The sequence below is a fragment of the Marmota marmota genome, unplaced genomic scaffold (genome assembly GCF_001458135.2).
Source record: "Marmota marmota marmota unplaced genomic scaffold, marMar, whole genome shotgun sequence".
In the NCBI taxonomy this organism is placed as follows: Eukaryota; Metazoa; Chordata; class Mammalia; order Rodentia; family Sciuridae; genus Marmota; species Marmota marmota.
Genome location: NW_025999960.1, coordinates 9,268,688 through 9,283,906, shown reverse-complemented (window position 1 = coordinate 9,283,906; position 15,219 = coordinate 9,268,688). Strand labels below are relative to the sequence as shown.

The following is a 15,219-nucleotide window of genomic DNA, read 5'->3' as shown; positions in this document are numbered from 1 at the left end:
AACTGTTTTTTCACTCCTAGTTTCTCATCCACTACTTGGGGGGACTGCATCCTTTAATTTGTGGGGTCTGTACTAATGCTGAATAGTCAGTGTGACAAGTGACCTGCAGTTCCCTGGTTGGGGTTGAGACAGATTATTTCCTTCCTGATGTGTATCCTTTACAATAAAAGTGTAATCAAAGGTATAACTCTTTGCTGACTTCTGTGAGTTCTTCTGGTGTACCCTTCAAACTTAAGGGGGGTCATAGGAAACCCCTGGATTTGTAGCCATTTGACAGAATGCAGATGAACTGGGGACCCTTAGAGTGAAGCTAGCATCTGAAGTAAGGATACTCCTACCAGCACTGTGTCCTTTAACTTGTGGAGTCCACACCAACTCCAGGTGTTGGTGCCAGAACTAAACTACACTACACTTGTTGGGTTGAAGCAGAATATTTCCTTCTAAAGCCTTTCTACCAAATCAAGAAAAAGTTTCTGAGTCCATCATTCAAGCTCCTTCTAATCTACCAGTTAATACAATTTTGTTGAAATCTACTGTAAATTCATTGCAAAAAAAACCAAAAAATCTTTGTGGAGTAGAGTGGGGAAATGAAAGTTATAAGACACATAAAAATACCACACTACTTGTAATTGTCAATTATTTCCTATAGTTTCCTATTTTTGTACTTATGCTGATTCTATTCACCCTAACTTGGAATCCTTTAGGTCCCATTTCTATATATGAGAATCTTACCCCAATCTTAAGGGTCTGATCAAACATCACTTCCACAGTGAAGCCTTCTTTGGTTGTAACTGAAACCTATTTTTAAAAATCTGTTTCAAAGCCAATGAGCACAGTAGAAAGCAATTAATAAGAAATAGAGTAAATTTGAAAAAGTTAATTGAGCTTTTAAAACATAACACATTACATATCTCAGAAAACTCTGGCCTTAAAAAAACTCATAGGGGCTGGGGTTGTGGCTCAGCGGTACAGTGATGCCTACCACATGTGAGGTGCTGGGTTTGATCCTCAGCACCACATAAAAATAAATAAATAAAATAAAGGTATTGTGTCCAACTACAACTAAAAACAAAAAACACCTCAGAAACATATTCTTTTGAAGTAAAGGGAATTGCCAGCAACCATCAATGAGGAAGAAGTAAGAAAGGACAGTGTTAAGCTAACACTGAAGCCACTGAGGCCCCTTAAAAGCCAGGAACTCAGCCTGGTAAGGAATAAAAGACATGACTTCATGTAAGACTGAATTAGATCTGAGCCTCTACATAAAAGGAGGATCTTTGGGAAAGTATCAATTGGAAAGAAAATAAAAAACTTGGTTGTTGGCAAAAGAAAACCACAGGTTAACCTAAGGAGGTAGTTTCCCCTGAGAATGCATACGCAACTGGAAGTTCTGAATATAAGCCAACAACTCCAAAATCCAAATACGTGAGGGAAAATGTAAAACTTTCTTCAAAAGTCATCAGAAACAAAAACTGAATCAGTCTTGGGACTTCGGATATTGAAATTATATCTGAGGAGGAAATTATTTTTATTTTTAAATTTATTTACTTTTTATATGCATTTTCACTATAACATGTCTAGACATGGATTACTCTTTAAGTTTATTATATTTAAGATAATTTATGTTTCCTGTATCTGAGTATTTATACTTTTCAGTAGAGTTGGAAAATTATAAAATGTTATCTCTTTGAATATTGAATATCCTCTATTCTCTTACTTTTATGTCCTCCAGTTGAATTTAGGTAATTTTTTCATCCTATCTTTCATTACTCTTAAACTTTTTTCTTTCATATAACTTTATATATACATACACATATTTTTGTTGTTATCGATGGACCTTCATTATTTATTAACTTATTTATTTGCTTATTTATTTATTTATTTATATGTGGTGCTGAGAATTGAACCCGGTACCTCACACATGCCAGGCAAGCGCTCTACCACTGAGCCACAACCCCAGCCCTCAATCTTTTTTTAATCTTAAATCTTGAGCATTTTAAACAGAACAAGCTGAGTTTCTGGTTCTCTGGGGAATCCATGACTTCAGTATTAGCTTAGCAATCTGGTTTCTTACTTCCTCTTCATTAACAGTTGCTGCCATCTCCAAGTTTTTTTGTTTTGTTTTGTTTTGTTTTTTTAGAGAGAGAGAATTTTTAATATTTATTTTATTTTATTTTATTTTTCGGCAGACACAACATCTTTATTTATATGTGGTGCTAAGGATCGAACCCAGGCCACATGCATGCCAGGCGAGCACGCTACTGCTTGAGCCACATCCCCAGCCCCATCTCCAAGTTTTTTGAGGCAAAAGTTTTCTGGGAAATAGAGTATATTGTATTTTAAAGATCAAGGTTTAAATTATACCTTAGTTATAATTTAAGATTTTTTAAAAAGAGCAAATATGAAAGGAAAAAAATTAAAAGTAATAAAAGATGGGATGAAAAAAAATCTACCTATATCCAACTGGAGGACATAAAAGTAAGATAATACAGGATATTCAATATTCATAGAGATAACATTTTATAATTTTCCAACTCGACTAAAAAGTTTAAATACTTAGATACAGGAAGCATAAATTATCTTAAATATAATAAAAGTAAAGAGTAATCCATGTCTAGACACATTATAGTGAAAGTGCATATAAAAAGTAAAGACATTTAAAAATGAAAATAATTTCCTTACTCCCTTCACAGATAGTCATAAAGATATAATTAAAATGAATGCTTTTTTGCATTAATCTTCTCATTGCTTTAAGTAATGTAGTACATGCATAAGAAATCCTTTCAATCTTACAGACACTGAAGATCATTAAAGTATTCCTGCATTTTTGCAACCAAATGAATAAAAATGACTTTGCTGCTTTATTTCCTGATTATTTGAAGAAAATGGTTCTTGAAGAATTATTGTAGTGTTAATCTTCATTAGCTTGATTAATTAATGACAAAGACAAACTACATGAGACTGAGGGTGCTTCAGGCCAGTTCTATTCATTCAACTATTGAACAGAGGAGTTGGGGCAGGGCGCTATTAAACAAATATTTATTGTGAACTTACTATAGGCAAGGAAATTCTGGATGACCCAAAGACGATTCATCAGGTAATTTCCCTTCTGTCTATTAAAAAGGTAAACAATATGATCTCTGAACATATACTCAGTTATGGGAAGGAGGAAAAGAGGTCATCAGGGGCTGGGATTGTGGCTCAGTGGTAGAGTGCTCGCCTAGCATGTGCGAGGCCCTGCATTCAATCCTCAGCACCACATAAAAATAAATACAGGTATTGTGTCCAACTAGAACTAAAAAATAAAAAATATTTAAAAAAGAAGTCATTAATTTTTGTCTGTGCAACTTTTACTGGCAAACAATAGCTATGCAACTGATAAACTCATTGAATAGATATATTTTTACTGTAAAAAATTTTAGAAGGGGCTGGGGATGTGGCTCAAGTGGTAGCGCGCTCGCCTGGCATGCGTGCGACCCGGGTTCGATCCTCAGCACCACATACAAACAAAGATGTTGTGTCCGCCGAAAACTAAAAAAAATAAAAATAAATATTAAAAAATTCTCTCTCTCTCTCTTTAAAAAAAAAGAAAAGAAAAGAAAATTTAGAAAATTAAACATGCTGCAAACGAATTATATTCGGTTTATGCCAGTTTCAACTAAAATGTCAATTAATTTAGTATTTATTAGTCTTTTGTTTTGTGCTGCATGAGGGATGGGCATGAGGCTCAGTGGTAGGTAGAAAGCTGGCCTAACATGCACAAGGACCTGGGTTTAATCTCTAATACGCTTCTCCCCCAAATGATATTAATACAGTATAAAACTGTCAGAGCTCCCTGACAAGGATTATAACTGAGACTTCTCAAAAGAAGTGTTTATGTGTTATGCATGCACATATATCTATGTACATGTATTTACACACACATCCAACAGAAGCTAATGACAGTAAATAGTCCTCAAACATAGTCATCCTAAAGATACAAACAAGTGCCACAATTCAAATACAATCTATACACAGCAAAAGACAATGGAATTAATACTTTCAGGAAAAAGTATAGAAATCATCTGACAGAAAGTAGTTTAGTGGCAGAGGGACTATGCAACTGCATTTGCTGACATGGGATATTTTTAAGTTCACATAATGATCATTTCAAAGGTACAATGAAATAAAATACTGCCTACCAATTTCAATGAAACTGTATAGATTAAAAAAATAATGAAAGAAAATATCCTTGCCTGAAAAGTAACTTTGTTATCATATACTTTACAGGCTATTTCCCAAGCAAATTAATTTTTAAAAGATATTTGTACAGAAATCAAGTCTTACTTGTCTTAATACAATCATTATCAAACAACAAATAAATAAAAAATTAAATTAAAAAAGGCAAAAAAGAAACTAGAGATTATTATGCTAAGCAAAATAAGCCAATCCCAAAGAACCAAAGGCCAAGTGTTTTCTCTGATATGTGGATACTAATTCAAATAAGGGGAGTGGAGAGAACAGAGGTATTTTGGACTAGACCAGGGGAGTGAAACGAAGGGAAGGGGGCATGAGGGTAGGAATGATGGTAGAATGAATCAGATATTATTATCCTGTGTACATATATATGATTACATGACCTGTGTAACTCTACATCATGTACAACCAGATGAATGAGAAATTATATTCCATTTATATATATTGTGTCAAAAGGCATTCCATTGTCATGTATAACTAATTAGAACAAATTTTAAAAATTAAAAAAATAAATAAAATTATATATTTTTTTAAAAGGCAAAAAGGAGAATATCATCACTACATTATAGGTAAATGGAGATACCAACATAGCTACATACTGTCTCCAACCTACACATTTTAGTTCTCCAATATTTGTTTTATCTTTTATCTTCCATTTACAAAGATTATGATATAAAATCCAAGGACTGCCAAAGGAACACATTTTTTTTTTCAGTGTGATATCAGTTGGTATGAGTGTGTGACTTATTTTTATAAATTGAATTTCCAGGCTAATACACAGTAGTCTTGTAAACACAAAATTAGACTTAAATCATCTTAAAATCTACCTTGAAAAATAGTTCAAAACAATACTAGGAGACATTGTGATTACTGACAATGTCCCAGGCAACTTAAAAATATACTCAGTCTTCTATACCCCTAGATTCCATACCCTAAGATTCAACTAATTACAGATCAAAAATATTTGCAGAGACGTGGTGGGATGTGGCTCAGTGTAGCACACTTGCCTGGCAGGTGTGAGGGACTGGGTTTGATTCTCAGCACTGCAAATAAATAAATAAATGTATGTATGTATGTCTATCTACGACTAAAAAATATTTTTTAGAAATATTTGCAGAGGGGCTGGGCATGTGGCTCAAGCGGTAGTGCGCTCACCTGGCATGCGTGCAGCCCGGGTTCGATCCTCAGCACCACATACAAACAAAGAAGTTGTGTCCGCCAAAAAACTAAAAAATAAATATTTAAAAAAATTCTCTCTCTCTTAAAAAAAAAAGAAAAAAGAAATATTTGCAGAGCAAAAAACTGATCTGTATTCAAGAGTATAGACTCTTTTCTCTTTGCCATTATTTCCTAAATAATATGTAGTATAACAACCATTTACATAGCATTTACACTGTGTGAGTCATCTAGAGATGACTTCAAATATATGAGAGGATATGCATGGGTTACTTGCAAATACTATTTTATATTTTATGTGAAAGAAAAATCATAAAGTCACCCAAAACAAGCAAAATATTTCATAGTAAAATCTTTAGCATCTGTAGATTTTGATATCTGCAAGGGGTGGGGGAGTCTCCTGAAACCAATATCCCAGGGATCCCACAGGATAACTGTTATATCAGCCTTCCTTAAAGAGGGGGAGGTGGGCCCTGGGGGCAGAGCTCAAAAAAACAAAAAAGAAGAGGAAGAGCAGGAAAGAAAACAACAAAACAGATGACAACATAATTAGCTGCTAAATAATCATAATTAGACACTAAATAATCAACTCATGTCTAATATTTAAGTTCAAGTTATCTATAAACAGAAACATAAGATATTTTTGGTGCCACTTTTAAAAGGTCTCTTCTATAAATGAACTAAGAATACCAACAAACGCACATTGTTATAACTGTAGTCAGCAGTGAGTACTATAAGACAGACACAGTTTATTGTTTCGGGTACAATACCTGAATTAAATAGTTAAGACAGTAGATCTGATAAGAGATTTCACCTTTAAAAATGAGAAATAACAGATAAAGGGAGTAAATATGAAAACAATTTATGTTTTAGAAAAAGGAAGAAAGAGCAGAGAATTCTAAGGAAAAACCAATCTTTTCGTGCTGTTTTGTATCTGGAAAAATAAAGAGAAAACCAAATGGAAAATGTGAGAGCAAAGTCATAAAGTCACCCAAAACAAGCAAAATATTTCATAGTAAATTTTTTACATATTAGGCACATGAGGGGAAACAAAACCAAAAGAAGCAGAAGTGAAGGGACAAGAGGCAAATAACTCAATTCCTAACACTGGTAAGGAAACTACCTCTTAGAGTTAAATCTATGTTAACAAACTTGCTATAAAATTTCAAAGTAATTTGAAAGTAGTCAATATTCGAAAGTTAAAAAGAAAAAGACAAAATATTATTTAACATTACCAAAACTACTTGTGACTTTCAAAACAGAAAGGACTTTCACATATATAGGTTGTTGATTATGCAAGAGAACCTTGAATTAAATTAATCCCATTAATAAATGAGGAGACTCGAAGACATTAAATGGAAGTATCCAATGTTCACTATACCATGCTATTTATAAATGTCTTCAATGTAAAATATTCAGAGACTAAAAAATGTTGACTTACAAAAGCAGAATTTGAAAATATTACAGAAAATTTTTACCGAACACTGGTACTCAGTGGATAAAGAGGAGAGGTGAGAAAATAAAGCTTGTGCATGGGCTTATTCCACTGGGCACACATTGACTGAAATGAATTTGTTGTAGTGACAACATCCCTTGGGATAAAGTCCAAATAGCCTCATCCCTTGTAGTACTTGTGCCATTTTATATTTGTTTTTATAAAGTTTGGTATTTGTACTATCTGTACTTAATGTAAAAATAATCTTGTAATGAGAACATCAAGCTAATTATTTGCAGATTTATACCAGGTATAAAATAACTTACCTTAAATTTTCCTTAAATTTACTTGATTTTGACTTTTCCCATATGCTACAAATTATGTTACAGAGAGAGCCTAGAGATGAAATTCTCTGAAAACTTTACATTCATACTTCAACAACAAATTCCTAGAGTAACAGCATGACTAGAATTTGACTGGTAAATCGTAACATTTAAACACTTAGAAATTTGGCAAAAATAATTTTTTTTTTCAATTTATTTTGAAAATGCAGATTTTCAGGTGAATTTTATGTGAGTATATATGTAAAGTCTGAACAACTGGTTGGTAATAATGGACTGGTAATACATTTGGGTAGACTTGATGTCTAGACAAGATAACAGTGAGAGCTGAATTTTTAAGAACCTTCGTTACTTGCTCTGATGAAAAGGAAAAACAGAATGATTCTATTATGTAAGGCTAGTATGAAATGCTTATATCAAGTACATACTACTACAATAGTAAGAGCTGTCACTACTTTGAAAACAATTTTATTTTAAACTATCATAGGCTAAAACCTGGTTCTTTTTTTTTTAATCCACAACCCTAGTTAACACTTTCATGACATTTGACTAATCTTCACATCAATACTCTTTAAAAGTAGAACAAAAATAATCTATTATTTATTGAAAAAGAAAGAACAAGAGCTAGTGAGAGAGGGGGAATCATCAGGCTATGGGTAGCAGTTGAAACTAGACACTGAAAAAAGGGCCATGGCTACAATGACCAAATGTAACACCTATTTACAGATGAAAACACTAATTATACTCACTGGTGCTTTACAATGGTATGTTTGAGGATTTTTTTAAGTTTTAGCACAAGAACAATGCACTCCTAAAAGTATTAAAAAAAAAATTCAAAATATTTAAAAATTCTACTGTTAAAATGACATTAGCACAGATCAGCAGTAGAGACCCTGCTTAGCATGTAAGAGGCCCTCGGTTCATTCTGCAGCATCATAATCAATAATAACAAAAATAAACAGTGTGTACAAAAGAAGCAATATTTAGCTTTTAACTTTATTTATTTATCTATCTATCTATCTATCTATCTATCTATCTATCTATCTATTTTTGGTACCAAGGAATGAACTCAGGGACACTGGACCACTGAGTCACATCCCTAGCCCTATTTTGCATTTTCTTTAGAGACAGGGTCTCACAGCATCTCACTTTTGCTAAGGTTGGCTTTGAACTCTTGATCCTCCTGTCTCAGCCTCCTGAGCCACTGGGATTACAAGAGTGTGCTACTACGCCTAGCCTAGCTTTTAATTTTAAATATGACTTAGAACAGAAAGGGGCCTTACATTTTTCAGTCCAACTTTTGAAGAAAAGCTAATAATCAGCCCATATATTGTTAAGAGTATAAAGTTCAAAATAAAATAAAAATTATTATTAAGTATATTAATCTAGACTTATGGTAGAATTTTATCAGCCTATCAGCTAATGACTAGATAGGCAATAAAATGACTTCTGAATTTCACAACAGCCAAACTATGGAACCAGCCTACGTGTTCATCAATGGATGAATGGATGAAGAAACTGCCGCAGTCTGGCTGGGCACAAATCACCAGCCACTGAAGCAGGAACAAACTTTATTTTTAAACTGCAGGAAAACACTTCACACAGCTCCCGGGGAATCCTCCCGAACGCCACGCGGCTTCTCCAGGAACCGCCAGCCGGAAATATCTCTCTCGGAAATCCCTCCTCCTGCACTTCCCCAACCAATGGGAACTCTCGGGGAATCCCCGGAAATCCCCACGAGAACTCCAAAATAGTGCGAGAACTCAAAAGTTGCGGCAGAGGCGGATAGTAATGCCTCGCCTGTCAATCAATACTGTTGGCAAAATGCCAGGGGCCATACAGACTCGGCCGTGGCTCTCAGCAGAAACTATGGTTTATACATTCAAAAGAGTTTTATTCAACCATAAAGAAAAATGAAATTGTATCATTTGTAGGAAAATGGATGGAACTTGACACCATTATGTTACACAAAATAAGCCAAAGTCAGAAGTTCAAGGGATGAATGTTTTCTCTCATATGGGGAAGCTAAAGAGGAAAAAGAAAAGGGGGGTTGGATCTCATGAAAATCAAAGGGAGATTAGTAGAGGAAAAGGATCAGGGATGGGAGTTGGTTGGGAAAGTGCTATAGAGTGATATTGGCCAAATTATAATCATACTGTTATATTGTGTGTATGTTCAAATATGTAACAACAAATTCCATCAATATATACAACGATTATGCATCAATGAAAAAAATGTGGAAAGAGAATTTAAAAATCTTTATAGAGAAATCCCAGAAAAACACAAGGTGGTTAAAAATAAATAAATAAAAAGACAAAGCCTTAAAAAAAAAAAAAGACTTCTGAATTAACTTCATTTTCCTTAGATAACTGGAGTTAAGAGATTTCTAGATAGCTAAGCTATAAAATATTTTATTTTTACACGAGCCTAACATATCTATGACTATAAAAGATAATGACTTTACTAAAACACATATATATTCAGTTTTAGTCTTTGAAGTAATAGAAAACAAAAATACTCAATTCTCTTCACCAAGTGTACCTGACTACTCTTTATTTCTGTATATTTAAGAAAAGAATGGTATCCCATTGAAAATGTTCCTGTATATATTTAACTATAAATTGTCAGCTAAATAGGTAATCAATCCCTTTTCAGTGGATGGAAAACAATCATTTTCATAAAATATCAATATTGCCAGTCATGGTAGCACATGCCTGTAATCCCAGCAGCTCAGAAGGCTGAGACAGAAGGATTGTGAGTTCAAAGCCAGCCTCAGCAAAAGGCGAGGTGCTAAGCAACTCAGTGAGACCCTATCTTTAAATAAAATACAAAATAGAGCTGGGGATGTGGCTCAGTGGTCTTGTATCCCAAGGTCAATCCCCAGTACCGTCCCCCTATGCCCCACAAATTAAAAATATACACACACACACACACCTTAGGATTGTGTTCTGAAAAAGCCAGAGAGTTTTTTTTGTTTTGTTTTGATACCAGGGATTGAACCTAGGAGTGCTCAACCACTGAGCCACATGCCCAACACTTTTTTTTTAGAGACAGGATCTCAATGAGTTGCTAAGTGCCTCTCTACGTTGTTGTGCTTGGATTTGAACTCAGATCCTCCTGCCTCAGCCTCCTGAGCTGCTGGGATTAGAGGTGTGCACCACCACGCCTGGCCAGAGATTTTAAAAATGAACTCATAGTACTTTTTGTTTTGTTTTGTTTTGTTTTGTTTTAGTTTCTATACACAAAACAAATTTTAAAAACACAAAGAGATAAGACTTTCCCCCCTACAAAAGATACCTCTCTATGATTTGAAGAATGTTATAAGCTAGTTGGAAAGCTGAGGTAGGAAGACCCAAAGTTCACCGTCAGCCTCTGCAACTTAACAAGACCCTGACTCCAAATAAAAAGGATTAGGGATGCAGCTCAGGGTGGCTTGCCGCTGGGTTCCCTCCCGTATTGGGGACCCTTAAACATCAAGGAACTGCTCCATCTATTCACATTTAGAATAAATTAAACTTTGGCCAGGAGATTTAGTTTACTTATACTCAAATAACTGCCATAAAATTAATGACTTTCTTGGGATTCAATAGCTGAAGGACCTACTTTATAAAAACTGCAAAAAAAACTAAATATTGTAGTTCATCTTCAAAATTTACCAGAACATATTACATTTGATAAAATAGATAAGGTACTTTGGTTATTACAACTTGATTTGTTGGTTTCATCTATATAGATTTATTGTGGTACTATTCTTTTAAAATTTTTTTAAAAGATTTCATGTATATGGAAAAAGAAGAATAATTACCAAACACCTGTGTAATCCATTACTTAGCTTTCTCAGACCTTTATAATTTTCCTACCCATTTGGTATTTAATTTCTAAAAATAAAATGTGTAAAATTCAAGTCAAAATTAGAAAAAAAAAAAGCTCTTAAAACTACTTCATTTTCAAAAATTATTGTTAAGTTCTAGCTATGAGTTTATAAAATAACCAAAGTAATCTAGCAAAAACAGAACTTCCATTAAGTCTTCTAGTTTATAGTACTTTAATAATTATTTTAATTCTCTTAATAATATTAAAATACAACAACTCCCTTTTAGATTTATTATCCTTTCTTTAGGTCATCTCTTGCTGTAGTAATTTTCAATATGTTTTAGCATCAGATATTTCATGTGCTTGAACAGATAAAAACAGATATAGTCTTATTATTACGTCAAACATATATAGGTTTCTATAGGGTACCATAAAAATTGACTCCATGCCATATAATTTTATGTGGGTACTGCTAAGCTACCCCATATACCTGACTGGTAACCCAGTTTCTCAAGAGATCAACTGTGAAAAATACTAAGAAGAGATGGCAGAATATTAATAAATGACAACCCAAAATACTCCTTCTTTGTTATTTCAGTTGAGTGTTTCTACCAGTTATATTCTTAAGAATTCCACCTGAAATTTAGGTGAAAAAGAGAAGCAGCATTAAATCATTCATTTGTTCAACATTTATTAAGCACTTACTAGTAACTACTGGGCCTAAGTGTTGACAGGTGACCAGGTTGAGACATCATCTCTGATCTCAACTGACTCAGAGACTAGTCAGTTTCAGGTGTATGACTTCATCCATCATTCATCCAAAAATATATCTTAGGATACCAATAATTTCTCTAGGTGATGCAGATAAAGCACTAAGCTACTTGTTCTCACAGTGTCCATTATGGTAAGGACAGACAAGGAAATAAAAACATATATCAAGGATCCTATCTATAATCCCAGCTAATCAGGAGGCAAAGCAGAAAGATCACAAATTCAAGGCCAACCTGGGCAATTTTGTGAATGAAACCCTGTCTCTAAATAAAAAATTTCAAAAGGTTGGGTATGTAGCTCAGTGGTAAAGCACTCCTGGGTTCAATTCCAGCACTGGTGGAAAAATATCAAGGAACTTTAAAAATAAAAAGCTAAAAACAAAGTGAAAGTAAAAATACAAAGGGGTCTGGGGTTGTGGCTCAGTGGTAGAGTGCTTGCCTATCATGTGTGATGCACTGGGTTCAATCCTCAGCACCACATAAAAATAAATAAAATAAAGATATTGTGTCTATCTACAACTAAAAAAAAATTAAAAGAAAAAGCAATCTTAAAAAAAAGACAAAGTGATAGCAATTATACATAAGATAAACACATTCATATTTGTGTTGAAGACATAGTGATCAAAAAATCTTTTATTAATGTTCTTAATTGATTTGAGAGACATCAATCATTTTCACATCACCAAATTAAAGGAGGTTATCTCATTCTCCATTTTTTTTTTTTTTACATTTCTCTAAAGACTTGATGTTGCTGATCACCATTATTTTAAAACTACTGATCTGCCTTTCATGGTGGCATTAACACAATCACATTTAGGATTTAATTGAGATTTTCCCCTACCCAACCAAGGGAAGGAGATTTCAATTGATGTGAAAACTGGACAATACCTTGAGAAAGGCTTATTTTGTTCTTAATTTCAAATAGTTTTTAGAAGAGTATCTACCAATGTGATGACATTTATTCAAAATACTGAAGAGTAACAACATCAAAAAGAAGCACCTATACAAAATATTTCATAAAGCCCTTTCACATTTTTTACTTCATTTAATCCTCATAAAATGATAATACCCTAATGAGCTAAATAATATTTCATATTTATACCCTAATGAGAAAGATAATCATTTCAGATTCAAAGACCTCATTTTTCAGAATAACATCTCTAAAAATGAGATTTAATACTGTATTTTTTCAATTTTTGGAAGATAATTAAGAAAAACATAAGAAATATCTATAATTCAAATATTAAAAAATAACATTTGCTAACACTTTGGTGCATTTAACATCCTTTCTTCTATCCCTATTAAGTTTTAAGTTTAAAAGTTTTTTTAATTGCTTCATATTAACTAGACAATGTTCTTTTTAAAAAAGAAAAAAGTTTGTTTCTTATTTAAAAATAAAGAAGGATGGGCTGGGTCTGTAGCTCAGTGGTAGAGTGCTTGCCTAGCATGTGTGAGGCATTGGGTTCAATCCTTAGTACTACAAAGAAAGAAGGAGAGAGGGGGAAGGGGGGAAAGAAAGAAAGAGAGAGAGAGAAAGGAAGGTAGGTGAATCACATTGGTTAAAATGACTATGAAATCAAACAATTTAAAAACTAAATAGAATTTCAGAATGGCAAGTAGAAAAAACAAATAAGTATCAGTAAAAATTTATATCTGAAAAGTATATGGACCAACGATTATGAAGAAGATTGTGTTCCTACCTGTTCAATCTCTTTGGTTTTTGATGCTATTGCTTTAGATCGACTGGTTAGTTGACTGTCTTCAAATAATTCTGTGCCATCTGTTGTATTTGACTCAGGTTCTTCTGGCTGGTCAATGAATAATGGTGCAGTGGATCCAGCCTTTAAAAAAGAATTTTGCAAATCTTTATTTTTTTTAAAAGACTTAAGAGCATTTCAGATGGTTGTGTATAAGAACTAAGTGGTACATTATATTAACAGAAAGTTATACATTTAACTTATTTAAAGAGAAGAAAACTGTCAATTTCATTACACATAATGAGCATATGTGAAGAGGATTAAAGAAAAAATGAATGACACTTTTAAAATTTTAGGTAAGATAAAGCCTCTAGGCTTAATTCCATTCTAAAATTATTTCACTCTATATTAAGATACAGATAAAAGATTTTCTCCCCATGGCTATTCTTTAAGCAATCTATTTATGGAATACTGAAGGAGAAAAAGTTCAATTGAAAGTGAGAGGTATGTGCACACATAAAGAAATATGACAAAATAGAACACAGAAAAGGGATCCACCTTCAGAAGTTAAAACAGCTGACTCTTATAACTAAGGACTTATTGATATCATTAGAAAATCCCACAAAGCAGTAATGATTACTTATATTTTAAAGCAACAACTCTACAATGAATAAATAATCCTAGCATAGTCTAGAAATCGTTGCCTATCAATATACTGTCAACTGTGTCAAAAAAGGAGAAAGAATTAAGTAAGGGGATGTATACATTTCATATACATGCACAGGTGACCCACAGAAGGATACTATCCATGGGAAAAAAAAAATCATAAAAAAAATTTTTTCCCCCAGTACAGGGGATTGAACTCAGGAGTTCTCTACCACTGAGTTACATCCTCAGTCCTTTTTATTTTTTATTTTGAGATAGGGTCTCACTAAGTTGCCCAGGCTGGCCTCCAGCCTGGGATCCTCCTCCCTTAGCCCATCATGTTGAAATCTGGCATGGTAACTGTTTTGGAAGTTGAGAACTTTAATTAGTGATTAGGTGGGTTTAATGCTTTTAAAGAGGAGACTTTAAGGAATGATCTTGTTCTCTTTTGCTCTTCTACTACGTGCCCAACAGCCTTCTTCCCCTCCAGAGAATGCAGCATTCAAGCATTCAAGCGCTGGGGATGTAGTTCAGTGATAGAGCACCCCTGAGAGTTCAATTCCCAGTACCACAAATAGAGGGAGGGAGGGAGGAAGGAAGGAAACTTGACACTAAAAAATAAACTTAGAGATATATTGTTCAAGGCACTGTTGCAAAAATATGGCAAGAGCTTGAAATACATTACATGTGTATATATATGTACTCTGTGTGTGTGTAAAACAGAGGCACCAAACAAGAAAAAAATTTTGAAATTTACAAAGGTCACCAATGAAACAGTCATAAAATTTTACAGTAGGTAGGGAAGCAGAATCAAGAAAAATCGAGTCTTACTGTACTGAACATTATTGAGTCCACTGAATGAACACAAATTTGAAAGAGTCATAGAAGTCATGCATTCTAGGCTGGAACAGAATAAGTGGAGACACTGAAGCAGAAAACAACATTCGATATGTGAAAAAAAACCCACAATATTTTCACATTTAAATGTTAAAATTTTCTTCTACAGCAGGAAGAGACGTGCTCTACTAGAATGTTCAAAAACCTTCAAATAATTTGCCTTTCATTCTGATGGCCACAAGCAAAACTTTCACCTCTACCTAAAAGGA

The 15,219-nt window shown here is 33.6% G+C and overlaps 1 protein-coding gene across 1 annotated transcript in view; it reads right to left on the bottom strand.

The window, feature by feature from the left end:
• Window positions 1-15,219, bottom strand: part of Pphln1 (periphilin 1) — a 109,709-nt gene that overhangs the window by 9,301 nt on the left and 85,189 nt on the right. Inside the window, exon 7 of the mRNA XM_048802562.1 lies at window positions 13,472-13,612. Within this exon, the coding sequence (XP_048658519.1) occupies window positions 13,472-13,612 (141 nt within the window). The remainder of the gene's footprint in view (window positions 1-13,471; window positions 13,613-15,219) is intronic.